The sequence below is a fragment of the Coregonus lavaretus genome (assembly GCF_964263955.1).
Source record: "Coregonus lavaretus genome assembly, chromosome: 11".
Taxonomy (NCBI): Eukaryota; Metazoa; Chordata; class Actinopteri; order Salmoniformes; family Salmonidae; genus Coregonus; species Coregonus lavaretus.
The window spans coordinates 44,736,698-44,764,186 of NC_139998.1; the positions used below are offsets into that span (position 1 = coordinate 44,736,698).

Genomic DNA, 27,489 nt, shown 5'->3' on the forward strand with positions numbered 1-27,489 from the left:
CCGACGGCACGAAACACACAGAGAGAGCCAAGCTAACGTTAACTAGTCACACATGTCCCGAATTCCCTTGATTGACCCTTGTTACCAGTATGTAAAAACAAAACAAAAATAAATGTAGGTTATAACTTACCCTTAGTAGCTACTGTTAGCCAGTTAAGTGCAAAGCTAGCCACTGAATAGATTCAGCCAGTTCGCGTCTGTCCCAACGGAGAGAAAGCGTCTCCAAACATTACAGCTCGGTCATTCCAGCTATTGTTTAGTTAGCTATCCAGGTAGCAACAAGCTAGCTACATTTCGAGTACAGTAGATACAAACTACCTAACGTTAACGCTTCAGATAATGAGGTTAGAAAAACAGCTGAATGGTAGGTAGCTAGCTGGCATAATTACAGGTACTCTCAAGCGTGAAATAACATTGGAAACAACTATCCACAGTTGCTAATTGTTGGGTTCTATTTTTCTCATAATTGGATCTGTATGTGATGAATAGCTTGGAAGGAATGCATTAATGAACTGTACTGATATAAATTGTTTCACATAACAGGCTGTTATTCATGTAAGGAACGTTAGGGGCTAGGATGAGATAAGACTTGTATTTCTTATAGATACGAACACTCTCTCTTTGTTGTCTGTGAAACTGTCCTTGAACATGGGTACATGGAGTACAGTGGAATGGTGTCTTTTGGGTGCTGACTCCACAGGTTATAATGATAGCAACTTATGCCTGGCAACAATGTGCAACTAATGGAATGCCGAGGAGTTGGGACCAACCCCTGCGCCAACGGATTGGCTGAACCACACTCAGTCCTTTGCTCTGGTTGGCCAACAGAAGAAGTGGAGGCTTTCTGTCAGAGTATTTGAAGAAGAACTTAGAACAATGGATCAGTTCTCTGTCTGCCCTGCGTGGTTTTTCAGTGAGCCCGTATACGAACCTTCATACTTATCATACATACATTTTGCATATAATAAATTTAGCTTGGATTGAATATCTCTTGATTATGTTTTCTCTTATTCCAATACCAGATTTGAACTACGCAATTTCTAACATAATAGTTACCAGTAGCTACCCGCCAGCTAGCTAGCTTTATTGGTCCACGTGGGTTAGCTAGCCTCGTGCTTCACCGGGCTCAGCCAAATACAATACTTACCTACAATAATTACCTACAATAACTACCTAGATAAACTACCTACAATTCCTAACTACAATACCTACCTACAATCTAAATACATGGTTGAAGCTTTACTTGACACCATATAAGAAGCCAAGCTTACCTCCCGCTCATACATCTGATTGGCAAATACTTTAATTATAAGCTGCTTAAAAGACAGACTACCACCAAAATAACATGCAAAACAGGCAACAAAAGTTTTTATTAAAAATGTTTAGCTCTGCCCCACCTGCCGTGAATGACAGGTCACCACTGCGCACATGATTCATGGGTGTGGAAACAATTCAATTCAATGTTGTGCATAATCAATTAGAACTAACCACAGAGGTACAGTGCAATCAGAAAGTATTCAGACCCCTTTACTTTTCCCATATTTTGTTACGTTACATCCTTATTTTAAAATTGATTCAATCGTTTTTTTCCCTCATAAATCTACACACAATACCCCATAATGACAAAGCAAAAACAGGTTTTTAGATTTCTTTGCAAATTTAAAAAGAAAAAAATGGAAATATTACATTTACGTAATTATTCAGACCCTTTTCGCAGTACTTTGTTGAAGCACCTTTGGCAGCGATTACAGCCTTGTGTCTTCTTGGGTATGACGGTACAAGCTTGGCACAACTGTATTTGGGGAGTTTCTCCTATTCTTCTCTGCAGATCCTCTCAAGCTCTGTCAGGTTGGATGGGGAGCGTCGCTGCACAGCTATGTTCAGGTCTCTCCAGAGATGTTCGGTCGGGTTCAAGTCCGGGCTCTGGCTGGGCCACTCAAGGACATTCAGAGACTTGTCCTGAAGCCACTCCTGCTTAGGGTCATTGTCCTGTTGGAAGGGGAACCTTTGCCCCAGTCTGAGGTCCTGAGTGCTCTGGAGCAGGTTTTCATCAAGGATCTCTCTGTACTTTGCTCCGTTCATCTTTCCCTCCATCCTGACTAGTCTCCCAGTCCCTGCCGCTGAAAACATCCCCACAGCATGATGCTGCCACCACCATGCTTCACTGTAGGGATGTTGCCAGGTTTCCTCCAGACATGACGCTTGGCATTCAGCCAAAGAGTTCAATCTTGGTTTCATCAGACCAGAGAACCTTGTTTCTCATGGTCAGAGTCCTTTAGGTGCCTTTTGGCAAACTCCAAGCGAGCTGTCATGTGCCTTTTACTGAGGAGTTGCTTCCGTCTGGACACTACCATAAAGGCCTGATTGGTGGAGTGCTGCAGAGATGGTTATCCTTCTGGAAGCTTCTCCCATCTCCACAGAGGAACTCTGGAGCTCTGTCAGAGTGACCATCGGGTTGTTGGTGACCAAGGCACTTCTCCCCTGATTGCTCAGTTTGGCCGGGCGGCCAACTCTAGGAAGAGTCTTGTTGGTTCCAAACTTCTTCCATTTAAGAATGATGGAGGCCGCTTTGTTCTTGGGACCTTCAATGCTGCAGACATTTTTTGGTACCCTTCCCCAGATCTGTGCCTCGACACGATCCTGTCTCTGAGCTCTACGGACAATTCCTTCGACCTCATGGCTTGGTTTTTGCTCTGACATGCACTGTCAACTGTGGGACCTTATATAGGCAGGTGTGTGCCTTTCCAAATCATGTCCAATCAATTGAATTTATCACAGGTGGACTCCAATCAAGTTGTAGAAACATCTCGAGGATGATCAATGGAAACAGGATGCACCTGAGCTCAATTTCGAGTCTTATAGCAAAGGGTCTGAATACTTATGTAAATAAGGAATATTTTAGAATATTCGCATGAAAATCGGTCGCCAATTGGATGGAAACCTAGCTATAGTAAAACATATAAGTATTCATGATACAGTATTAACGTGTATTGTAACCCAAACCAAAAATAACCCATGATAAACAAGTCTTAAAGTGCATGTGTGACATACAGTATGTTACCAAGTGAATAACACGCCCATCCATGTTTCAATGCAATGATGCAAACCTCTTGCTTTACACCGCCTTCATGTCTCATAAGTATATATTCCAATGATAAGAGCCACTGTAAAACCCAGGTTGCCCAGAACGAGGATAACTTTGAGGATTCTTTCAAAGGATATCTGAAAATAAAATAAATACTACAATTTTTAAAAGTGACATGAAAATGTGTTTTGACACATTTCATTTCAAAGCCCCCCCCCCCCCCCCCCCCCCCCCCCAACACTGTGACCTTTATAATATGATTACCTAAAAGTTTAATAGGGTTCAGGCTTCATTGAGAGCTGAGGATTGACACTGAGCTTACCATTCTGTTTGGCACAATCCATTTGTCATCAGTACCTGAATTTCCTGCAAGATGAACAGAAGACACAAAAACATATTAAATCGACCTACATTTGAAAGAAATGCCAATATCTTGAACGGTAAGTTGAGACGTTAATATTCGCAGGTTGACATTTATTGTCATGACTCTTGCCCTGGAGGCAGAACTGAGCGATTTCCCCTTAGATAGGCCAGATCAAAGTGCTTTTTGGTCTTAATTTAAGATTCAGGTTAGGCATTAGGGTTATCAGTGCCAGCTAGTGACCACTATTCAGAGCTGCCCCCAGAACAAGATTCACGACGAAAAACAGTAACCTGCTTAATATTTACAAATCTTACTTTTCCTCTGGTAACTCTGGTTGCAATAGAGGTATATGAACATCAAGTAGAACAGAGCCACCCAGGCTGCATACCCTCCCATCACTTTCATGCGCCAGTGTATCGAGCAGTACTTCTCAATTTCCACCAAACCCACAAATATGGCCGCCACTGTGTTAGAGAGAGGGATGAGAAATACCGAAGGAGAGAAAAGCACATGCAGCTCGAGTTTGAGAGATGGAGGGAACAATTACATTGTACTACTAACTAGGTTGAGAAGGCTAAACCTGAAAATGTGATCTTATGCACTGTGAACACCACAACACACAGGGTAGGTATACTGTAGTAAGCCTTCTACAGAACTAATCTAACCCTCAGAAATTGTTGATTTTGTTCGCAACCTTACAGGGTTCCACCGAACGAGAAGAGAAAGATTTCTTGTAAACTATAGGTTAGATCTGACGAGTCAACTATGCTTCACCATGGAATCACATGAGTGTGGGGATCTATTTTTTATAACTGAATGTGATGCCTAGCTTAGAAAGAATGCATTAATGATTAAACATTATAGGTTTGTACTGTACTGATATAAATTGTTTAACATAACAAGCTGTGATTCATGTGAGGAATGTTAGGGAGTAGGGTGAGACAGACTTGTATTTCTCATAGACACATACACACTGCCTCTTTGTTAAACCATGCTCAAGGACGTGTACTGCAAAAAGGTGCTGATGCTACAAGTTGTGATGATAACAACTTATGCCTGGCAACAGTATGCAACAGTGAAGCACCAAGGGGCTGGGACCAGCCTGTGCGCCAACGATAGGCTGAGTAAGTCTAAACCACGCTCAGTCTCTACCCTGATAGGCCCAGCAAGGAGCGGGAACTATCACTGTCAGGGTATTTAAAGAAGAGCCTGTAACAATGGATCAGTTCTCTGAGTGCCCTGCGTGGAATTTCAGTGGACCCATATATACGAACATCATATTTACCATTGAAGTGGTTTGCATTAATTAAAATACTAGTCTATTTTAGAAGACGTGTATTGACCTCTTTTGTTCCTAATACCAGATTTGAATTGACGCAACTTAACATGAGCTATGACCAATTGTTTTCCTTCAGTTATAATCAAAAGGTGTTCCTTACTGGTAAAAACCTCAGTTGTGAAGGCAATCACTCTGAGAACCAAATCACAGATGGACCTCCTGAAAAAATGTACATAAAATGACATCTTTACTAATGTGAGGTTCAATTCAAGTACTTTCAACACACATTTTCAGGCTTTGATTTGAGGAACTCACAGTTCATGGCTGGGCCCAAAGGGGAGAAAAACAATAATGGTTTGTCCCAAGCTCAGGATCATTGCCACACCCACAAGAGCCAAGAGAGTTATCTATAAGACAAAAGCACACACACATTTCATCTCAACATGGAGTTTAACCCAACCCTGAACAGTAGTACAGTGTTCTAGCAGGAAGAAAGTCTATACACTATTATAAACTGGGTAGTTTGGGTCCTGGATGCTGATTGGCTGAAACAGCATTCCAACCGTGTGTATATGACAATATTTTATTTATTTATTTAACTAGGCAAGTCAGTTAAGAACAAATTCTTATTTACAATGACGGCCTACAGCGGCCAAACCCAGACAACGCTGGGCCAATTGTGCGCCGCCCTATAGGACTCCCAATCACGGCCGGTTGTGATACAGCCTGGAATCGAACCAGGAGGTCTGTAGTGACGCCTCAAGCACTGAGATGCAGTGCCTTAGACAGCTGCACCACTCGGGAGCCCGGGTATGACCTAAACATACACTACTTGTTTACTGTTCCATTTATTTTGGTAACTGGTGTTTGGAGGATATATTGGCATGGGTGTTATATCCTCCAAACACCGACTTCTCGTGCATTATCACTTATATAAACCGGTTACCAACATAAATTGAACAGTAAACATGTACTGCATATTGTCATATACACACAGTTACCAACATATTCAAATAATGATTGACATTTTCATTAAAAACATTATTTTTATGAATTTATTCATACTATTTCATCCTTCCACAAGATATAGTCCCGACACAAATCTAGGGTTGCTACCCAAGCCGGCTGGTCGTTCGTTCTATCGGTTCGGTTGCTAGAGACGCGACCCAGTCATTCAGTCTTTTTGATCTGTATCTATAGACGCAACCCAGTCATTGTCTTTTTTTTCTGTATCTATAGACGCGACCCAGTCCTTCAGTCTTTTTGATCTGTATCTATAGACGCGACCCAGTCATTGTCTTTTTTTTCTGTATCTATAGACGTGACCCAGTCGTTCAGTCTTTTTGATCTGTATCTATAGACGCAACCCAGTCATTCTGTCTTTTTTTTCTGTATCTTTAAAAGCGACCCAGTCGTTTGTTCTAAATGTTCCATTGCCAAACTGGCTGCCAACGTTATTTTCCCTTGCTTGCTAGCTAGTCAACTACGGCTAATTTACAGTCACGCCAAAAAGTGTAGCCAGATTAACAGCAAAGTAGCTGCATTTGCATTTGTTTAAGCTGTTTTCTAGTGACATTTATTTGGATACATCCATAACAATGAGCTAATGAGGCGTGATTTCGCCTGGCATAAAAAATGTGCTCACTCATCAGGACACTGTTGTTCAGAGGAGCTAGCCAACAACACAGCTAACACAATCACTTCAAACTGAAGCTGGAAAGACTGCATACTAGCTGCACCTTTTTTCAATTTACATTTCTTTGTATACATCCATAAAAAGGATGCCAGCTGATTCATGATTTCGACTGGCTGAGAAACGCTGCCTGTCTGTCTCATCCAGACTCCCGACACGTTCATTACTATGGGACATCTGGAGATCGAATTTGAATATTGAAACAATGTTGAAAATGTCGGAGAGATAGACAGCAAGGTTTATACAAATCTCCGCTGTTGAAAACGAAATGTTAGTCTAAAAGAAATGTGAGATAATGTCTCATAGATTTAGCTGGTGGTAACTTGTGAAATAGACACTGGCTGGAATGCGGTTTTAACCAATCAGCATTCAGGATTAGACCCACCCATTGTATAAAATAGCAATAAGGCACCTCCGGTTTGTGGTGTAAGGACAATATACCACGACGTGAATAAAAACTGCCCATAGCTGTGGTACTGTATATTTAAGCAATAAGGCCTGGGGGGGTGTGGTATACAGGCCACATACCACAAACCCCAGAGGTGCCTTATTGCTATTATATATTGGTTACCAATGTAATTAGAGCTGTAAAAATACATGTTTTGTAATACTCGTGGTATATGGTCTGATATACCACGGCTGTCATCCAATCAGCATTCAGGGCTCGATCCACCCAGTTTATAATTGCCAATATACCACACCCCCTTGGGCCTTGTTGCTTAAATAAAGAATATAACAAATAATTGATACATACTTGTGTGGGCTCCCATAGCAGCAAAATAATAAAGGCGATGATGGCTGCAACCATTGAGAGAGGACACAACAAAATCTTGAACCCCTGCAACAAAATAACAACTGTTGTCAAATCATTACCCAACATTATACTAATAGAATAGACAGTATGGCACTGTAGACACTAAACATTTCCAGACAAAAGATCAGTCGGAGAGGTACAGATTTAAACCAGAATCATCTACAACATGACTAAGTGCAGAAGGGGCCGTATCCACAAAGTGTCTCAGAAAAGGTCCTAGGAATCCTATCAGAACCTGTTTTTAACAAAACAAAAATCCCAGCTCAGAGTAGGTTTTAGGGTGATGTTAAGACACTGCCCAGAAAAACTCTGCGCCAGGAGTAAAATCAATTAATACAATTTTCTCAGATGGTAATCATGACATTTTGAGGTACCGCAAAGGAAATATAGGGCTCTATTCAATCCGTATCACCAAAGTTCATCATTACAGCATGATTGAAATTGAAAGGCAATGTTCTTGCGTTAGCGTTTTATATAGTTTACGCCTGACACGATCACTTTGCCAACTCTTAATTCTTGCCTAATATGTTGGCATGCATAACCTTTTTCTAAACCATTTTGAATAATGCACCGAATCATACAGTAAGCATCAAGTCACTTGCAGATAATGTTACATAAAACGCAGCACCAGCCCTAGCCTTTTGGGGGCCCTAAGCAAAGTTTTGTTGGTGGGTCCCCCCCACATTTGAGTGGCCCCGCTCTTGACGGTTTTAAAGTTAATTTACTGCAATTCTACACATTTTACCATGGGGTGCAGAGACAATGTTGCAGTTTTAAAGCAAGTTTGCTGCAATTCTACACATTTTGCCATGGGCAGAGAAGATTTTGCAATTTTTAAACTAATTTCATGCAATTCTACTCATTTTGTCATGGTGTGGAGATCTTGTTGCAATTTTACAGTTAATTTCCTGCAATTCTACACATTTTGCCATAGTGTGGAGATAATGTTTTTGCAGTTTTAAGGCAAATTTCCTGCAATTATACACATTGTGCCATGACTTATGATGTCTGAGTAAGAGTGACTAACAAAATCAATGGGGGCCCTCTGGAGGTCAGGGCCCCTGGGCACGTGCCGTTCGTGTCTGGTCGATAATTCGACCATGATTACTACAAGTTTAGAAAGCTGGCTACACTAACTTACCAATCTAAAAAATGTTAGCTGACATGGGCTAATTGAGAGACTGTCAGTAGGCAGGTTTCCATTGACCAAGGTTTATTCGACAAAAGCAATGTTGCAAAAAAAATGTAATGGAAACTGCCTTAATTTGCCTTGCTTGTCTGGTTGGCTGGATGCAAGTTTCACCATTTCAGATCTACAGGAGCGCAAGTTTCACCATGGCACGGACCGTGGCGATACACTGGCGCATAATAATTATTAGAATATGGCAAATATTTGTCAATTCTTGCATTCTATCCATGCTGGCTTTTGGGACAGGAAACAGATAGGTGGGAGAATCACTGGACAAGTTCATGGAAATATAGCTTGTGACTGACGTACCAACAGAAAAACTGCTGATGGACAACCACATTTCGAAATTGCACCTTGTGTATTCTACTATTCTAACTCTCAACAGTAAGTTGAGTTCCCCCCCCCAAAAAAATACTACATAATAATAATTGGGTCGGGGACCCTAAGCGACCGCTTATGCCTGTGGCCGGCCCTGATAAAACTCTTGAAAGGTCTTATCATTTTAGCCTAACAAAATCAAAAATAACATAAACCCTATGCTTTCCATTGCCCAATTTATAGGCATGCCCAATTTAGGCATATTTTTTTAACAGCGTGCGCTCCAAAGGGATAACTTGAAATAACATGATGTACACTAATGAAATAATCAAAATATTGTGATTATTTATTAACCTAGTGGTTATAAGTATTGAGTCATATCATGTGAATTAGGCCTCGTGAAATCATTCTCAAAAGCACAATTAGCATGTAGGGCTAGATTATTTATGGGTTGATCATTTATGGGTTGATCATTTATGGGTTGATCATATAGAAATATCAAAACATTATTCTATGGTGCAAGAACCACTGACTCGCTGCCTTTTTCTATTATCAAGACACCTGCTGGTAACTCTTAACTGGTTAGGACAGCTCATGAGGTTTCCTAAATATCTGTTGACTAGGTGGGACTCTTATGACTAAAGAAGAGGCTTCATGCATAGCTTTTATTGTTACCCATAAGAGTAGGAGTAAAATGTCTCTATTCTCAGCAACAATTTTCTACTCTGAGATGCTTTCTGGATATGACCCCAGCTGTACGAAGTCATGCGAGATTTTCCTAAACAAGACACTGAAAGAATTAGAAGGAAAATATTAAAATCCATATAATTACTTACCTTATGCCAAAGTGTCCGGCCTTTTGGAAGACTCATGACCAAGAGTGAAGGCCGAATGAGAGTGCTAATAAGCATACACGTAGAGGGTGCAGATATGTTACAGTCAATCATTCTCAGAGCAGTAGTGAGAGTAGTAGTGGTAGTAGGAGTAGTAGTGGTAGTAGGAGTAGTAGTGGTAGTAGGAGTAGTAGTGGTAGTAGGAGTAGTAGTGGTAGTAGGAGTAGGAGTAGGAGTAGGAGTGGTAGTAGTGGGACAGGTGGTGATGTTAATGGCCTCTGGTATCCAGAACTTCATAACGTCTTTAATAAATGTGACTCTGAAAAATATAAATAAACATGCTTTCAGACTGAATGTCCCTTTTACTGTAGTGTGACAACAGCAAATTACAGTAAAATAATTAATGAATGCATGAATAATGACCTGAAATAGAAAACTCCTTTGCTTGGTGCGGTCCAATTGGCTTCGATGGATGTCTTGGGTTGGTTGTTGGGTTGGGTAACAGCAGCTGCCTACACACACACTTTACAGTCAAGGACAGACTGACATCAAAGGTGTCATACAGTTAATTTCAAAGCACCTTTGCTTGATGACACCCTTTTACCATTATTATTGTCTGATCATGAGATTGATGCTTGATCCCATGAGATGAGGAATAAGGAGGGTAAAATAAACTGCAATAAGAGGGTAACTAAGCAACAAGAAGGGGAAAACACTCCTATTAGAGCAGACTCACTGGATTCCCATTGCACTCAAGAAGGCGGCTATGAGTGGGATTGAGCAGAGTGAAGGTGCCAGCAGCAGGTCCATCCTGAGATTCCCTAGCCTCCAACAGAAACCCTTTAAACGGAGTGGCAGTATCAGCTTGGAGTATCACTGTAACACATTAATAGAAACATAGACAGGTTCATCCCAGAAATTTTCCTTACGCACAAAAAGCTTATTTCTCTCAAATGTTGTGCACAAATTTGTTTACATCCCTGTTGGTGAGCATTTCTACTTTGCCAAGATAGTCCATCCCCCTGACAGGTGTGGCATATCAAGAAGCTGATTAAACAGCATGATCATTACACAGATGCACCTTGTGCTATGGACAATAAAAGGCCACTCTACAATGTGCAGTTTTGTCACAAAACACAATGCCACAGATGTCTCAAGTTTTGAGGGAGCGTGTAATTGGCATGCTGACTTCAGGAATGTCCTCCAGAGCTGTTGCCAGAGAATGTAATGTTCATTTCACTACCATAAGCCGCTTCCAAAGTCGTTTTAGAGAATTTGGCAGTACGTCCAACCAGCCTCACAACCGCAGACCACGTGTAACCACGTCAGCCCAGGACCTCCACATCCGGCTTCTTCACCTGTGGGATCGTCTGAGACCAGCCACCTGGACAGCTGATGAAATTGTGGGTTTGCGTGCTCGTCGTCCTCATCAGGGTCTTGACCTGACTGCAGTTTGGCGTTGTAACCGACTTCAGTGGGCAAATGCTCACCTTCGATGACCACTGGCACGCTGGAGAAGTGTGCTCTTCACGGATTAATCCCGGTTTCAACTGTACGAGCGGTTTGCTGATGTCAACGTTGTGAACAGAGTGCCCCATGGTGGCAGTGGGATTATGGTATGGGCAGGCATAAACTACGGACAACGAACCCAATTGCATTTTATCGATGGCAAATTGAATGCGTAGAGATACTGTGACGAGATCCTGAGGCCTATTGTCGTGCCATTCATCCAGCGCCATCACCTCATGTATCAGCATGATAATGCATGGCCCCATGTCGCAAGGATCTATACACAATTCCTAGAAGCTGAAAATGTCCCAGTTCTTCCATGGCCTGCATACTCACCAGACATGTCACCCATTGAGCATGTTTGGGATGCTCTGGATCGACGTGTACCACAGCGTGTTCCAGTTCCTGCCAATATCCAGCAACATCGCACAGCCATTGAAGAGGAGTGGGACAACATTCCACAGGCCACAATCAACAGCCTGATCAACTCTATGCGAAGGAGATGTGTCACACTGCATGAGGCAAATGGTGGTCACATCAGATACTGACTGGTTTTCTGATCCATGCCCCTACCTTTTTTAAAAGGTATCTGTGACCAACAGATGAATATCTGTAATTCCCAGTCATGTGAAATCCATAGATTTCCTTATATGAACTGTAACTCAGTCAAATCTTTGAAATGGTTGCATGTTGCGTTTATATTTTTGTTCAGTACCATCCACTATTAGGCTTCACATAAAGAGGAAATTATGTAACCAATGATAGTCAAGCTCATCTGACATGGCCCAATTAGGGCTGCCCAATTCTGATCCGTTTTCCACTAATTGGTATTTTGACCAATCACATCAGATCTTTACACGTCAGATCTTTTTCAGAGCTGATCTGATTAGTCAAAAGACCAATAAGTGAAAGAAATATCAGAATTGGGCTGCCTGTGTAAATGCTGAATATTGCCTTCTCTATTCTTAAATGCATTTATTAATTTACTCCAAGTTGCACACATTTATTCACATGCACACACACACACACATTGAGGGTGCTTTGAACTTTACCTTTAGTCTGATCTCCTTCAGCACGGGAACAGAAATGTTTAGTGACACTGAACGGTAATGGACCACTCTCAGGTGTGGGAGGAAAATGTTGGGGCAACATTGTGTTACAGGACATTTCAACACCACCACCACTAAAACCAGTCACAGTTTCAATGGTGGCAATGCCAATCAAAATGATGAGGATCATTTGGGTGGAGCACATCTGAAAAGCAGGGTGTGTGTGTCAAAACATTGTTTCTTAAAATATCTTAACTTCAACACTCAGACTGTACAGCAGTGTTGTAGTCTTTATCTAAAAGTAAAGTACCCACTGTGAGTGTATTTGACCCCCAAACCTTGACTAGGGTAGGCTAGGCTACAACAAACAGCTCTACTGTAGAAGCTTAAGGATAATTTGTATTAAATCAGTGTTTGATTACTTTATTGTAGTCTTTATTGTTGACTGGTTGCCTCCCACATTAACAATGTTCCAGCATACTGCCCTAGGTCTCCGATTTACTAGACTAACTTTGAGGAGGCCAATCAGATTTGACAAGGGTCTTTAGTTGTAAAATCATATGCAGTAGAAAATGTCCATTAAAATCTGGTGTCAGAGATGCCCACCATCGATGGTTATAACATATGACTAGAAAAGACTCCATGCGTTAATAGGCTATGCGTTACACAGTTGACAGTTTACAGGTGGCACCAGTGCTTTATTTGGGCCAGAGCTTTCCAGAACGCCATACCGGCACTTCACATTTTTGGGGAATTGCGACCCAGCTTCTCTATAAAAACAAAGTAGCCTATTGCTAGTACAGATTCACACACCGCGGCAGAAAAGGTTGATCAAAGCGGAATGAAGGGTATGGAGGACTAAAAGTGCCACAATTAAATAAATAAATACACCATTAAATAATTACTTAAATGTGTCATTAATTAATTCAAATTAGAATTAAATACATAAATGTGTTATTAAATGTGTCATTAATTAATTCAAATACCGATTCATTTTATGTAAAATACATATATAATAATTTCACTATTTACATTTACATTTCATGGTCCTGCGTTGGAGTGCTTCCTGAATTACTTAAAACTGTCAAACTGACCCATCAAAAGTTGGTAGGCGGAACCTAACGCCTGATTGGTTACCCTCTGCATCAAGCCAAGACAAATCAATTCCGGATAATGTCAGCAGGTCCTGCTTCTACATCCTCTGCTAAGTTTAAAATGTCTCTAACCAACTCCCTGGAAAGTTCACGGAGATCCTCCATTGTCTCTATCCAGGTTGGCCTACTCTACTTCAGACCAAAGCAATGGATCAGACTAGATTCGCGTTAGCCCCGCCCACTGACTTTGATGGGTCAGTTTGACAGTTTTAAGTAATTCATGAATCACTGCAATGCAGGATCATGAAATGTAAATGTAAATAGTGAAATAATTATATATGTATTTTACATAAAATGAATCGGTATTTGAATTAATTAATGATACATTTAATTACACATTTATGTATTTAATTCTAATTTGAATTAATTAATGACACATTTAAGTAATTATTTAATGGTGTATTTATTTATTTAATTGTGGCACTTTTAGTCCTCCATACCCTAAAACATGAATAGTTGCAACACAATCTCACACTCAATTCGTACAATATTAATATGCCATTTAGCAGACGCTTTTATCCAAAGCGACTTACAGTCATGCGTGCATACATTTTTTTGTGTATGGGTGGTCCCTGGGATCGAACCCACTACCTTGGCGTTACAAGCGCCGTGCTCTACCAGCTGAGTTACAGAGGACCACGCACCAATAAGTATTTCAGCAGATTTCATGCGTTTTTGTGAGTTTTTGTGTGGCTTAATTCGTAGGAAAAGACATTTAATAAATTGCGACTTCATTCATAGTAGAATACGTTTTTTGGGGGCAAACTTCGGAACAATTTTTGAAAGTCATTAGAGCAATGCATGATGGGCAATGGTGTTCTACACTGCCTTTTTTGTGTGTCCCACAAACGTGTTAACAACACAATATTGTTAATCAACCAGGTTGTCACCGAAATAATTATAATATAATACTACCCTTACGTTGTTTCGTTTTTTATTAATGCCAATACTGTTTTCTATGCTTGTTTTTGGTTAATACTTTGGGATACTGGTGCTCTTGTAGTCAGAAAGGCCCTTTTTTCGTGTAGGCAACAGTAGGCCTACACCATTTTCTTTATAACGCATTTCATATTTCATGGAGCCTACATTACAACATTTTCTTAATAATTCATTTAATACAAGGCTCCACTTTTTAGTGTACTTTACACCATTTCTTTCATAATGCATTTTATACAAGCCTATTTAGAATTTTATGAGGGTTGCCAGATTGATATCAATTAAGGTATTTTATTGGGGAATGGGGATACATTCTTGTGATAGGTAATTATAATACACCATAATACACACACACACAAACACTTACATACATACACACACACTCACTTTGTTTGTACTCATGTTACAGCCAACTCTTGACTTTTGTATTAATACTTTTTTAGAAAAGATTTGTGTTTATTTACAACCTCTGGGGTATAACATGTTGGGCATAGTGGTCTAGGAGAGTCTGACATATAACCCCTAACTTGAGTTCAGTCTTCGCCAATGAAAACCAAGAGGGGCCTAGCTTCGTCCTTCATGTCTGGGAAAGGCCTAAATTCTAGGCCATAAAAAAATCCTACATCCATCTCATTAGATCAGAACAGGACGGATCAACAGTGATTCATATTACTGGTTTGAATCCTAAAAAAAAGGATAGTTGTGTTTTGCTGCATAACATACATTATTTGTCTACCCATATGATGTGGATCATTTTCAGGTTATCTGATATATAAGCTTCAGGAACAAAAGAACACCATGGTTGTAATAATACTGTAAACAGGTAGTTTGTAAATGTGTAGAATGTGTTTGTTATGGGTCCAAACTTGTAAATTAACTTATGTAAATTTGACAGTCACAGAGGATTTTCTTCTGAATAACTGGTCAGGGCATAGCACTTTCCATTCAGCTTCAGGCTACTTTGATGTACGGCTTGATCACACCTGTAGTGACCACTTCTATCGGTCGCGCCTATTGTTGCTTATCCATTGTTCACTAGATATATCGATGTAATTACACCCAACACAATGTTGAAAAACAGAATGCTTCCCACCACTAGATCACATACAGTGCCTTGCAAAAGTATTCATCCCCCTTGGTGTTTTTCCTATTTTGTTGCATTACAAGCTGTAATTTAAATAGATTTTTATTTGGATTTCATGTAATGGACATACACAAAATTGTCCAAATTGGTGAAGTGAAATGAAAAAAATAACTTGTTGCAAAAAATTCAAAAAAATAAATAACGCAAAAGTGGTGGGTGCATATGTATTCACCCCCTTTGCTATGACGCCCCTAAATAAGATCTGGTGCAACCAATTACCTTCAGAAGTCACATAATTAGTTAAATAAAGTCCACCTGTGTACAATCTAAGTGTCACATGATCTGTCACATGATCTCAGTATATATACACCTGTTCTGAAAGGCCCCAGAGTCTGCAATACCACTAGGCAAGGGGCACCACCAAGCAAGCGGCACCATGAAGAACAAGGAGCTCTCCAAACAGATCAGGGACAGAGTTGTGGAGAAGTACAGATCAGGGTTGGGTTATAAAAAAAATATCAAAAACTTTGAACATCCCACGGAGCACCATTAAATCCATTATTAAAAAATTGAAAGAATATGGCACCACAACAAACCTGCCAAGAGCGGGCCGCCCACCAAAACTCACAGACCAGGCAAGGAGGGCATTCATCAGAGAGGGAACAAAGAGACCAAAGAGACCAAAGATAACCCTGAAGGAGCTGCAAAGCTCCACAGCGGAGATTGGAGTATCTGTCCATAGGACCACTTTAAGCCATACACTCCACAGAGCTGGGCTTTACGGAAGAGTGACCAGAAAAAAGCCATTGCTTAAAGAAGAAAAATAAGCAAACACGTTTGGTGTTCGCCAAAAGGCATGTGGGAGACTCCCCAAACATATGGAAGAAGGTACTCTGGTCAGATGAGACAAAAATTGAGCTTCTTGGCCATCAAGGAAAATGATATGTCTGGCGCAAACCCAACACCTCTCATCACCCCGAGAACACCATCCCCACAGTGAAGCATGGTGGTGGCAGCATCATGCTGTGGGGATGTTTTTCATCGGCAGGGACTGGGAAACTGGTCAGAATTGAAGGAATGATGGATGGCGCTAAATACAGGGACATTCTTGAGGGAAACCTGTTTCAGTCTTCCAGAGATTTGAGACTGGGACGGAGGTTCACCTTCCAGCAGGACAATAACCCTAAGCATACTGCTAAAGCAACACTTGAGTGGTTTAAGGGGAAACATTTCAATGTCTTGGAATGGCCTAGTCAAAGCCCAGACCTGCCTTGCCGGGGTAGATATTTCCCCTGTGCCTGTTTATTGTTGGAGTATCCCGTATCATGTATTGCCAGGGTAGATAGTTTCCCCTGTGCCTGTTTTCGGGTGTCGCTATCCAGCGCATTTGTATACGACGGAATAAACTCTGTATTCGGTGATTTACCCTCCTGCGCCTGACTCCTTCTATCACACTCATCACAAGCGGAACCCATCCAACTTGAAGGAGCTGGAGCAGTTTTGCCTGCACACCCAGAAGCTCTCCAGATGGAGGGTTGACCACATGTTGACAACATGTGACTAACAGTGCAGTTCTATGTGGGGGGCTAAGTGCCTTGATCAAGGGCACAACGACAGGAGGTGGTAAGTCTACATGGGATCAGACACAGCAGCTTTCCATTGTCAATAATGCTTACTTTTTCATGTGGGCTATAATAATAGTCATGAAAATGTGGTTAAAAGTCATAGAGAAGTAATTAACAGTGAACAATCAGAGGTCTCTATAGCATAATGTCATTTGTGAATTTCAGTGAACATAGTCTAATGGATTGCCTTGGAAAAAGACAGCTCCTGCACTTCTTCCATCCCATGTCAAGGACTGGGTGGCACTAGGGTCTACACTTGGAGACAGTCGGCGACAGTATGTTACACAGTGGTTTAAAGTACATAAGTAAAACATTTTTAAAGTACTACTTAAGTAGTTTTTTGGGGTATCTGTACTTTACTTTACTATTTATATTTTTGACAACTTTTACTTTTACTTCACTACATTCCTAAAGAAAATAATATACTCTTTACTCCATACATTTTCCCTGACACCCAAAAGTACTCGTTACATTTTTTATGCTTAGCAGGAAAGGAACATTTTCTAATTCACGCACGTATCAAGAGAACATCCCTGGTCATCCCTACTGCCTCTGATTTAGTGGACTCACTAAACACATGCTTTGTTTGTAAATTATGTCTGAGTGTTGGAGCTTTCCCCTGGCTATCCGTAAATAAAAAAACAAGAAAATGGTGACTTCTGGTTGGCTTAATATAAGGAATTTGAAATGATTTATACTTTAACTTTTACTTTTGATACTTAAGTATATTTAAAACCAAATACTTTTAGACTTTTACTCAAGTAGGATTACACTGGGTGACTCATTTTTACTTGAGTCATTTTCTATTAAGGTATCTTTACTTTTACTAAAGTATGACAGTTGGGTACTTTTTCCACCACTGATGTTATAAAATGTAACTAAAGATATCTAAGGCCAATAACGGAATGTAGAACGGAAAAACTGCAAATAAAATTGTTATATGTCTTACCTTGTTTAAGGAAGGTTGCAACATACCTTGCCAACACGCAGACTGAAAATGGAATGCCAATAAGGAAGTATGCCAAAGAGATAGGCCTACTGTACTGTGCAAACAGACATGACGTTTCATAATCCTAGTGGCTAGTAAGACCGGATCAAATCACCAAATTTGGTAGATGAATTCCAATTCCTATTTCTTACACATCTGACCGATCTGACCTTGACATTCCACTGTTCCTGAAATTGTGCTTGACACAAACAGGTGTAAGTAGCCAAGTGTTATCCCACTTCTGACACTAGTGTAATGAAATGAAATAAAATGTTATACTTCACATGCTTCATAAACAACAGGTGTAGACTAACAGTGCAATGCTTACTTATGGGCCCTTTGTCAACAATGCAGAGAGAATGAAAATAGAGAAATAATGGAAAAGTAATACAAGTAATAATAAATAAACAATGAGTAACGATAACTTGGCTATATACACGGGGTACCAGTACCGAGTCGATGTTCAGGGGTACGAGTTAATTGAGGTAGATACACTACTAAAGTATGTGGACACCTGCTCGTGGAACATCTCATTCCAAAATCATGGGGCATTAATATGGAGTTGGTCCCCCCTATAACAGCCTCCACTCTTCTGGGAAGGCTTTCCACTAGATGTTGGAACATTGCTGCGGGGACTTGCTTCCATTCAGCCACAAGAGCATTAATGAGGTCGGGCACTGATGTTGGGCGATTAGGCCTGGCTCGCAGTCAGAGTTCCAATTCATCCCAAAGGTGTTCGATGGGGTTGAGGTCAGGGCTCTGTGCAGACCAGTCAAGTTCTTCCACACCGATCTCGACAAAACATTTCTGTATGGACCTCGCTTTGTGCACGGAGGCATTGTCATGCTGAAACAAGAAAGGCCCTTCTCCAAACTGTTGCCACAATTTTGAAAGCACAGAATCATCTAGAATGTCATTGTATGCTGTAGCGTTAAGATTTCCCTTCACTGGAACTAAGGGGCCTAGCCCAAACCATGACAACAGCCCCAGACCATTATTCCTCCTCCACCAAACTTTACAGTTGGCACTTGCATTGGGACAGGTAGCGTTCTCCTGGCATCTGCCAAACCCAGATTAGTCCATCGGACTGCCAGATGGTGAAGCGTGATTCATCACGCCAGAGAACACGTTTCCACTGCTCCAGAGTGGCTGAAATAGCCCAATCCACTAGTTTAAAGGGGTGTCCACATACTTTTGTATATTTAGTGTATGTACATATAACTTGGAATAAAGTGACTAGGCAACAGGATATATAATTAACAGTAACAGCAGCATATGTTATGAGTTAGTGCAAAAAGGGTAAATGCAGATAGTTAACCAAATAGCTACCCGGACTATTTAAGTAACTATTAAGCAGTCTTATGGCTTGGGTGTACAAGCTGTTCATGGTCCTGTTTGTTGTACGGTAAGCAGAGAGAACAGTCTATGACTTGGGTGGCTGGAGTCTTTGACAATTTTTAGGGCCCCAGTGACGTACTGTGCCATACTCACTACCCTCTGTAGCGCCTTGCGATTGGATGCCAAGCAGTTGCCAAACCAAGCGGTGATGCAGCCTGTCAAGATGCTTCCTGTTGTGCAGCTGTATAACTTTTTGAGGCTCTGAGGGGGAAGAGGCATGGTCGTGGCCTCTTCATGACTGTGTTGGAGTGTATGGACCATGATAGATCTTTAGTGATGCGGACACCGAGGGACTTGAAGCTCTCAACACGCTCCACTACAGCCCCCTCGATGTGCATGGGAGCGTGCTCAGCCCACCTTTTACCTGTAGTCCAAGATCAGCTCCTTGATCTTACTGACGTTGAGGGAGAGGTTGTTGTCCTGGCACCACACTGCTAAGTCTCTGACCTCTCATCGCCGTCGGTGATCAGGCCTACCACCGTCTTGACTTCATCAAACTTAATGGTGTTGGCGTAGTGCGTGGCCATGCAGTCGTGGGTGAACAGGGAGTACATGAAGGGACTAAGCACACACTCCTGAGCGGCCACCGTGTTGAGGGTCAGCTTGGCGGAGGTGTTGTTGCCTACCCTCACCACCTGGGGCGGCCCATCAGGAAGTCCAGGATCCAGTTGAAGAGGGAGGTGTTCAGTCCCAAGGTCCTTAGCTTAGTGATGAGCTTGGAGGGCACTATGGTGTTGAACGCTGAGCTGTAGTCAATGACCAGCATTCTCCCAATAAAAAATATTTTGCATCTTCAAAGTGGTAGGCATGTTGTGTAAATCAAATGATACAAACCCCCCAAAAAATCAATTTTAATTCCAGTTTGTAAGGCAACAAAATAGGAAAAATGCCAAGGGGGGTGAATACTTTCGCAAGCCACTGTATATGTTGGGGTCAATGAAGGGTGGATAGGAATTTGGTGTATGGAAAGTTACTGAGTGAGACAAGGGGAAGTGCAGAAAGTTAGTATTCTTTTTCTAAGAAGGGAGGCAAAGGGCAACAGTTTAGTTAGTCTTTGATAAGGCAGGCCAGCTGCGAAACTAGGGAGGAGCTAGGAATTATGCTCGAGGTCAAGTCAACGATGCAGTTTGAAGAAACCTCTGGGAGGGGGGCCAGAGGGGCCCACTACAACGACCTTCTTACTACAGTCCTATCTCACACACATACATTTCCACGCCCACGAAAGTTCTAGCATTAGGCACGGCCATGACTACAGCAGTGAGAGGAACCAATTAAGTTCCTGCCTAGCAACAGATATGTATTAGCTGTCTAGATGTGTAAGGAGTTGACCCCGCCTAGTAGGAGGTTTTAAATAGATGTGCTTGTGTAATCATGCTTTGTCTTTACAGCTGTATGACCCAGTGGGTGAATAAACCTGGTTTGAGCTTTTTCTAGTCGTCCGTTTGTTCAGAACCTAGCACTACCAAATATAGACAATAGAGACACTAAAGTGGCTATGGGTAATGCTATAGTCTACTATAAAATGTTTTTATTAAGCCAAATTATACAGTTGTTTTACTCCATTTCATTGTTTACAACAGCTTAATAAACAGTAGCCTACTAGGCCACATTTTACAGTATGTCACACAGATGACATCAAACATTCAAGCACACACTTAAGTAGCAAGCAGATACAGTATGTATGATATGTGATTGATAACACAGTCAAGTGAGTGAGAGTTCCAGCATGACGTACTGCAAACTGAATTTAATGAGTTTGGTCACACTGATGACATTGATCAAACATGGTCTTTCCCAATTGAAGCACATACTTGAGTAGCAATCAGAGATACAGTAAGTATGATATGGGATTGATAACACCGTCAACTGAGTGAGAGAGCACCAACACGACGTGGGGTTGGTTGGTTCTCAGGTAGAAAACCCTGACATCGCTGAGTGTTTTGATCTGAGAACAAGCCTGTGAGTTGAGTTCAGCAACACCACTGGAACTTTGTACATTGCTCAAAGAATAATCCTATTTTGAGTCATTCCATTAAAAACCTCTTCACGCAATTAATTTAAAATATAAAATTGTTCGACAGAAGGCAAGGACAAGCATGCACATAGCACTCCCTCACGGGCCAACTTTCTTTAAGACTCAAACTCTAGGGCAAAGCTTCCCCACTATCCCATTACTAGGCATACATTTGATAGAGCCAGACACATAGTTGTATTTAATCAAAACTGCTGTCCCGACATTTACAGAGCAAGACATTCTTCTCATGGTTCAAACTAAATGAAGCAGAAAGACAAATTAATGTTGTTTTGCCATACTCCTGAAAGTCCCGGATACCCGTTGTAATTGAATAAGAATCTCTGTCACAGTGCCCTATCAACGCCCTCCAAACAAAAAAATTACGAAACAAAAACACACACACACAGCAAAAGCAGCAAGAATGAAATATTAAAATGAAGTCCTTGGAAGTCCTCCTGATAAAATCAGCATTCAAAGAATTGATGATAAAAAGGGTTATTAATAATTAATGAAGAAGGCGTAATGTTTTAAGAGCAGGTTGTTCCCTGATGATGAGTGCATTCATAAATACAGTTTGTGTACGCTGTGTTGAGGCACCATCTCGCTGCTCTCTCCTTGTACACGGCTAGAAACACTGGGTACTCCTGCCTCTGCTCCATCCCACTGACGACAGACAACCGCTGGTCTTGGGACGTCCTGAAGACATTACTTCTTCTTTGGATGCTGCTCAAAGAAAACAAAAGGGAATAAATCAACAGATGGAAACAACCATTTGTGTGGTCAGGATGTTCAGTGGATGTACTACGGATGTGTTTGGGGCAAAATATTCCAGGGATAATTATCACTGACCAGGTCCCATTTGTCTGGATTTGACAGAGCTACCTTACTTATCGCAGGGCAGAAATCAGTGGTTCATGGTGTTAGACTAGCTGAGTTTAGAGACTTGTTTTCAGGGAGTGTGCTATGACCAGGCAGAGTGTAGTGTATTGTACGATAGTGTGCAGGAAGAGTGGAGTGTATTGTACGATAGTGTGCAGGAAGAGTGGAGTGTATTGCAAGATAGTGTGCGGGAAGAGTGGAGTGTATTGTACGGTAGTGTGCAGGCAGAGTGGAGTGTATTGTACGGTAGTGTGCAGGCAGAGTGGAGTGTATTGTATGGTAGTGTGCAGGCAGAGTGGAGTGTATTGTATGGTAGTGTGCAGGCAGAGTGAAGTGTATTGTACGGTAGTGTGCAGGCAGAGTGCAGTGTATTGTACGGTAGTGTGCAGGCAGAGTGGAGTGTATTGTACGGTAGTGTGCAGGCAGAGTGGAGTGTATTGTATGGTAGTGTGCAGGCAGAGTGGAGTGTATTGTATGGTAGTGCGCAGGCAGAGTGAAGTGTATTGTACGGTAGTGCGCAGGCAGAGGAGTGTATTGTACGGTAGTGTGCAGGCAGAATGGAGTGTATTGTACGGTAGTGTTGAGGCAGAGTGTAGTGTACATTAGTGTACAGGCAGAGTGTAGTGTTTTGTACGGTAGTGTACAGGCAGAGTGTAGTGTTTTGTACGGTAGTGTACAGGCAGAGTGTAGTGTAGTGTACAGGCAGAGTGTAGTGTATTGTACAGTAGTGTACAGGCAGAGTGTAGTGTACAGTAGTGTGCATACAGAAGCGTTCAGGGCTTGTTTCAGGTCCTCAATGATGTCCTGCTCGTCCTCCAGCCCCACAGACAAACGGATCAGCGTGTCACTGATCCCCAGGGCGGCTCTATCACTCTCTGGAACAGACGCATGGGTCATTATCGCCCTGAGAGAGAGGGAAAGAAAAGGGAAATAGCTAAATATTCAAAAATAATCAATTTCTAAAAGCACTATGTTTAAATAGTTGGTTTCAAAACTTCAAAGTACAAAAAATATATACATTTCTTCTTGACCACTGCTGCCCCCTTGTGGCATTATTGTTCAATAATTGAGGCAATCAAAGTACTGTATATTTAGATACTTCAGTATATTATTTGGTTCAGCTGACAACATTTTGAATCTTAATATTGTAGCAGTTACAATATTATGATTGTTGATGATATGTAGGAATACTTACGGATGCTCTGCCAAACTTTCATAACCGCCAAGGCTCTCGGCAAGTGCAAACAACTGAAATAAAAACCAGCACAAAATGTTATTACCGTGTCCATCTGTGAGTGAATTCACAACACATACTGTAGTAAAATACAGTGATCCTCATACTATAGAGCCGAACCGTGCAGTTTATTTTCACACTGTTCTTTCCAGAATGGTTCCAGCAACTATAGTGTATGAAGCGTAACCAGACGAGCCCAGTAGAGATCGTCTTGGCATTATATTGTGAATCAGATGTGAGCGTCTCAATTCTGTAATCACCTTGAGGTTGCTGAGGAAGGTGCTGGCATTCTCCAGTTTTCCCTTTATGTAAAAGGTGATCATCCCTGGGCAGCCTGTACACTGTCTCTTCATCAGCTCGTGCTGGGGGTGGGAGGGTAAGCCTACAGAGTGAAGGGGGAATAAGAGGAAAACCAGACAGTCGACTGTTAAATCCCTTAACCACAGGGTGCGGTCGACTCAAGCGTAGAGAATAATAGGGTAACTGGAGAGGAATGTGCTATGCGTGTAACTATACACTTTACATGTGCTTCTACTGGCCCAGGGATTTACCAAAGTGACTGCATTGTGACATGTTTGTTATATCAGCTATTTGCCCAGGAAGCAGGTCATGTCAAAACATGCATTTTATGCAATATACAGAAATAATGCACTTTGAAAAGTCACCTGGGAAGATGACTCTGTCCACCCTGGGGTCAGCCTCCAGGAACTGGGCCACCGCCAGGGCGTTCTTGAAGTGCTGCCTCATGCGCAGGTGCAGGGTCTTCAGGCCACGGTTACACAGGTAGCAGTCAAAGGGGGACGGTACGGCTCCCAGGGCTTTAGTGTTAGGGTATAGTAAGGAAGAACAATGCGTTATACAACACACCAATCAGCCCCTCAGACAAAGAACCAACCAGGGTAACACACAAAGCCTTCTTTATCAGTGGTTTATAATTGGTGGAAAGCCCTGGCATCACGAGCATGTGTGGATATTTGATGAGCGAAAGTAGGTCACAAAAATGGAGCAACTGCTTCACAGCTAAGTTTAAGTGCTTCAATCATAGTAGGCAACAAATGTGGCGGGTGTGTCAGCTTAACATACATTGCTTTTATCCAGTTGCCATTGTTGCCATTCATTCATCTCTCACCATTCTGTAGAAACTTCAGTCGGTCATACAGGTCCTCACGGTTCACAGACACCAGGCCCATTACAACATCACTGTGACCTGTCAATCAAATAAGAAGGAAAAAAATAAACACCCATGTAAACTCAAAAATGTTTTGTGTGGAAATTCTCTTCAGTCAACATCAATGTACAGACAACATGTACCTACCATTCATGTACTTAGTAGCTGAATACATGCAGATGTCTGCTCCGAGGGCCAAGGGGCGCTAAAGAGCAAGAGACAAACACATAGGAGTATCTTTGGGTTAATCAATGACTCACTATGAACCAGTCTGGGAAGAGAGGAAATGACAATGTGTTAAACTTCACTAAGGATACTCATTTCCAACTGTCCCTGGGCTGAATGTGGCAATGCCGAACCAACAATCAACATTCTAGATACATAACCAACAACGCATACAAGGCAGGATAGACTTGCTACTTACCTGGAAGTAGGCTGACATAAAAGTGTTGTCCACGACCACCACGGTATCCTTGTTGTGTTGGTGGACCACCTCTGCACAGGCCTGGATATCCACCACTTTCATGGTAGGGTTGGTGGGAGTCTCAATCCATACCAACTACATGAAGATAGAAAATAAAGGAGAATCCCTTTAGAATTTAAAGAACAAATTAGTTTGAGTGGAAGGTAATACAGTATATATCAATAATATACAGTATCTAGCCTTGTAGCAGCAGGTGTCATTTGAGTTTCATAGTTTTGGCTCCTAATCAAAAACGTACAGCTATAAGATCTAGGTTTTAAACTACGGTCATGTATGGACAAGAGAGACAAGTCACAGTGAGAGTGAAGTTTCTCCTTGAATTCTCCAATGGAGTCTATGATAATGCTATGACTCAGGGAAAAGCTCAGGGTGGAGCACTTAACATGAAGAACAAAAGGGAAATGGTAGTGCTGATGCTGGATGACACATCTATTCTCACACCAACAGCCTGGAAACCTGAAACCTGGGTTATTTTCAAACTTTGGAGGTTTAGGTGAAAATAAATTAAATGGAATAAGGTCATCAAGCAGACTTAGAATTCCACTTACCTTTGTGTTCGGCTTAAGAGCGGCTTGGAGCAACTCGATTTTGGTACAATCAGCAAAGGAGACATCCAAGCCTAATTCTGCAGCAATCTTCCGGAAGTAACGATTGGTGCCTGTAGAGAAAAAGACAATGTATTACCGTTTCATGGTCATGGCTGAATGCATCAAACCATACCTACAAATATGTGTGTACTCTTTCACTGGCAACATTTTGTCTACCTTTTGGTAGTTCTCCAGACAATTTTACAGACACTGTGGGCCATATCTTACCTCCATACACATCATTCATGCAGACAATGCCATCTCCAGCTTTCAGCATGTGAGTGATGGTCATAGTCGCAGCCAGCCCGGAAGCCAGAGCAAAACCTACACAAAATTCACAGTTAATGATAGTTCAAAGAATACATTCTCTTCAAGTTGTAAACAGGAGGCTAGTTAAAGGTATAACGGTATTTTCTACCTGTAAGCTATAGGCCTACATTCTCTAACTTGTTATATATTATTAGATACAAATTCACGAGGTAGTTGTGTCTGACATGAACACTTACAGTGCTTTGCTCCATCCAAAGCAGCAACAGCTTTCTCCAGACAGTTTCTAGTAGGATTTCCACTCCGACTGTACTCAAAACCCTGATGAAGACAACATTCCACATTCAGAGAGCCCACATTTGCCACATCTTTCATAAATAAACAGATGCTGATATTGCTGATCATCTGGCTATTAATTAGTATTTAAATGTAATGACAATCGTTAACACAAACACTTTCAGTATTCATCACAAAAAGATCATTTCACATTTTTATTTTTTATTTTAGTCATTTAGCAGACGCTCTTATCCAGAGCGACTTACAGTTAGTGAAGCGTAACCAGAGTGGTTTGCTAGGTACCTGGGGCCGCGAATGGGTCGTGGGCACCTCACTGTCTGAGGTTGTGCAACATGAATAAGTGCCACATGAGTCTAGCTCGTTATACCGGTCTGGCCGGACCGGTATGACACCCCATACTGAACGAACGCCCCTCGATACCGGACACCTAGCTGGCCTAGGCTACTGTTATACTAGCCCTATATAGCGACGTCCTATATGGGTTTCTGCTAGGCATAAATTAGCTAGATACTGTTACAGTACATGGGAAAAGTCTTGCTCGCTATACAATGATGATGGCTACTATCATTTCAGGTCATAATACACATTCAAAGCATTTCAGATTAGTACCGCAGGTAGCACCTATTACAGTTACCCGAAGGTCTTTACGTTATCCGAATGGTATACATTAGGTAACTTACAGCATGATCTCCAGGTCCATACTGCTTGAACGTGGTGGACAGAGAAATAGGTGGTACCACGGCCATAGATTTCCATTGCTCCGGTTCTTGCCCAACGTGGATCGCCTCTGTTGCGAAAGATTTGAACTGCACGCGGAACCCGGTAGACAAGTCGTTCTGTTGGTGTTTAGAAGCCATGTGTTACAAATCAAGGCCGGTTCCCTGAGAGTACAGTATGTGTATGTTTCACCGTTGAATAATCTAAATGGAAACTAAATAGTGAAGTAGCGGCGACCTGTAATACCCATATAATGTCTAGCCCAATCACCGCCTCTCTACAAGAGGAGGATACCACCGATTGGTGTTTCAACAGGGGCGTCCCGTACCACGTGACCCGTATTTGCTCGTGGTTTATTTGATATTGTTGCTGGCAAGACGTTCTCTCTCCACGCCAACGATAGTATGACGCAATACATAATTTGAGCCAATATGAGGAAGAGTAGGCTGCATTAAACAAATGTGTTATATACATGTACATTACGTACAAATATATACGTACATTACGTACAACTCATGTAGTTT

At 41.6% G+C, this 27,489-nt stretch overlaps 2 protein-coding genes across 3 annotated transcripts; both read right to left on the reverse strand.

Moving 5' to 3' along the window:
* Positions 1-1,342: 1,342 nt before the first annotated feature.
* Positions 1,343-18,086, reverse strand: LOC311136825 (uncharacterized protein). Of its 2 annotated transcripts, XR_014613894.1 has the most exons (12): positions 17,882-18,086; positions 12,137-12,338; positions 10,312-10,451; positions 9,999-10,087; positions 9,579-9,894; positions 7,176-7,259; positions 5,044-5,135; positions 4,889-4,947; positions 3,764-3,913; positions 3,408-3,451; positions 2,912-3,222; positions 1,343-1,719 (listed from the first exon to the last, which is right to left on the reverse strand). XR_014613894.1 is itself a non-coding variant. In XM_084171113.1 (11 exons), exons 1-11 carry the CDS (start codon positions 17,999-18,001, stop codon positions 3,127-3,129), a joined length of 1,392 nt encoding a protein of 463 aa, XP_084027239.1. In that variant the 5' UTR covers positions 18,002-18,086; the 3' UTR covers positions 1,343-3,126. The 2 variants fall into 2 exon arrangements, 1 of the variants encoding a protein (XP_084027239.1); XM_084171113.1 differs by having other exon boundaries at positions 1,343-3,222.
* A 2,743-nt stretch (positions 18,087-20,829) lies between these two features.
* LOC311137314 (cystathionine gamma-lyase-like) lies at positions 20,830-27,246 on the reverse strand. The gene is made up of 12 exons (XM_084171750.1): positions 26,929-27,246; positions 26,191-26,272; positions 25,913-26,008; positions 25,646-25,755; positions 25,038-25,172; positions 24,761-24,818; positions 24,575-24,652; positions 24,111-24,263; positions 23,706-23,827; positions 23,407-23,459; positions 22,977-23,115; positions 20,830-22,055 (listed from the first exon to the last, which is right to left on the reverse strand). Exons 1-12 carry the CDS (start codon positions 27,103-27,105, stop codon positions 22,038-22,040), a joined length of 1,221 nt encoding a protein of 406 aa, XP_084027876.1. The 5' UTR covers positions 27,106-27,246; the 3' UTR covers positions 20,830-22,037.
* Between the last annotated feature and the right edge of the window lie 243 nt (positions 27,247-27,489).

What these genes read in the sequence shown, in the direction of transcription:
- LOC311136825 (XM_084171113.1), bottom strand. Translation starts at nt 18,001, where the DNA reads ATGAAACGTCATGTCTGTTTGCACAGTACAGTAGGCCTATCTCTTTGG. An exon ending in TTGAGTGCAATGGGAATCCA is followed by an intron (nt 10,088 to 10,311) that starts GTGAGTCTGCTC and finishes GTGTGTGTGTAG; the next exon opens with GCAGCTGCTGTTACCCAACC. An exon ending in GCCGGACACTTTGGCATAAG is followed by an intron (nt 7,260 to 9,578) that starts GTAAGTAATTAT and finishes ATTTTGTTGCAG; the next exon opens with GGGTTCAAGATTTTGTTGTG.
- LOC311137314 (XM_084171750.1), bottom strand. Translation starts at nt 27,105, where the DNA reads ATGGCTTCTAAACACCAACAGAACGACTTGTCTACCGGGTTCCGCGTG. An exon ending in ACTGAAGTTTCTACAGAATG is followed by an intron (nt 24,264 to 24,574) that starts GTGAGAGATGAA and finishes CTAACACTAAAG; the next exon opens with CCCTGGGAGCCGTACCGTCC. An exon ending in GGACAGAGTCATCTTCCCAG is followed by an intron (nt 23,828 to 24,110) that starts GTGACTTTTCAA and finishes TTCACTCTGTAG; the next exon opens with GCTTACCCTCCCACCCCCAG.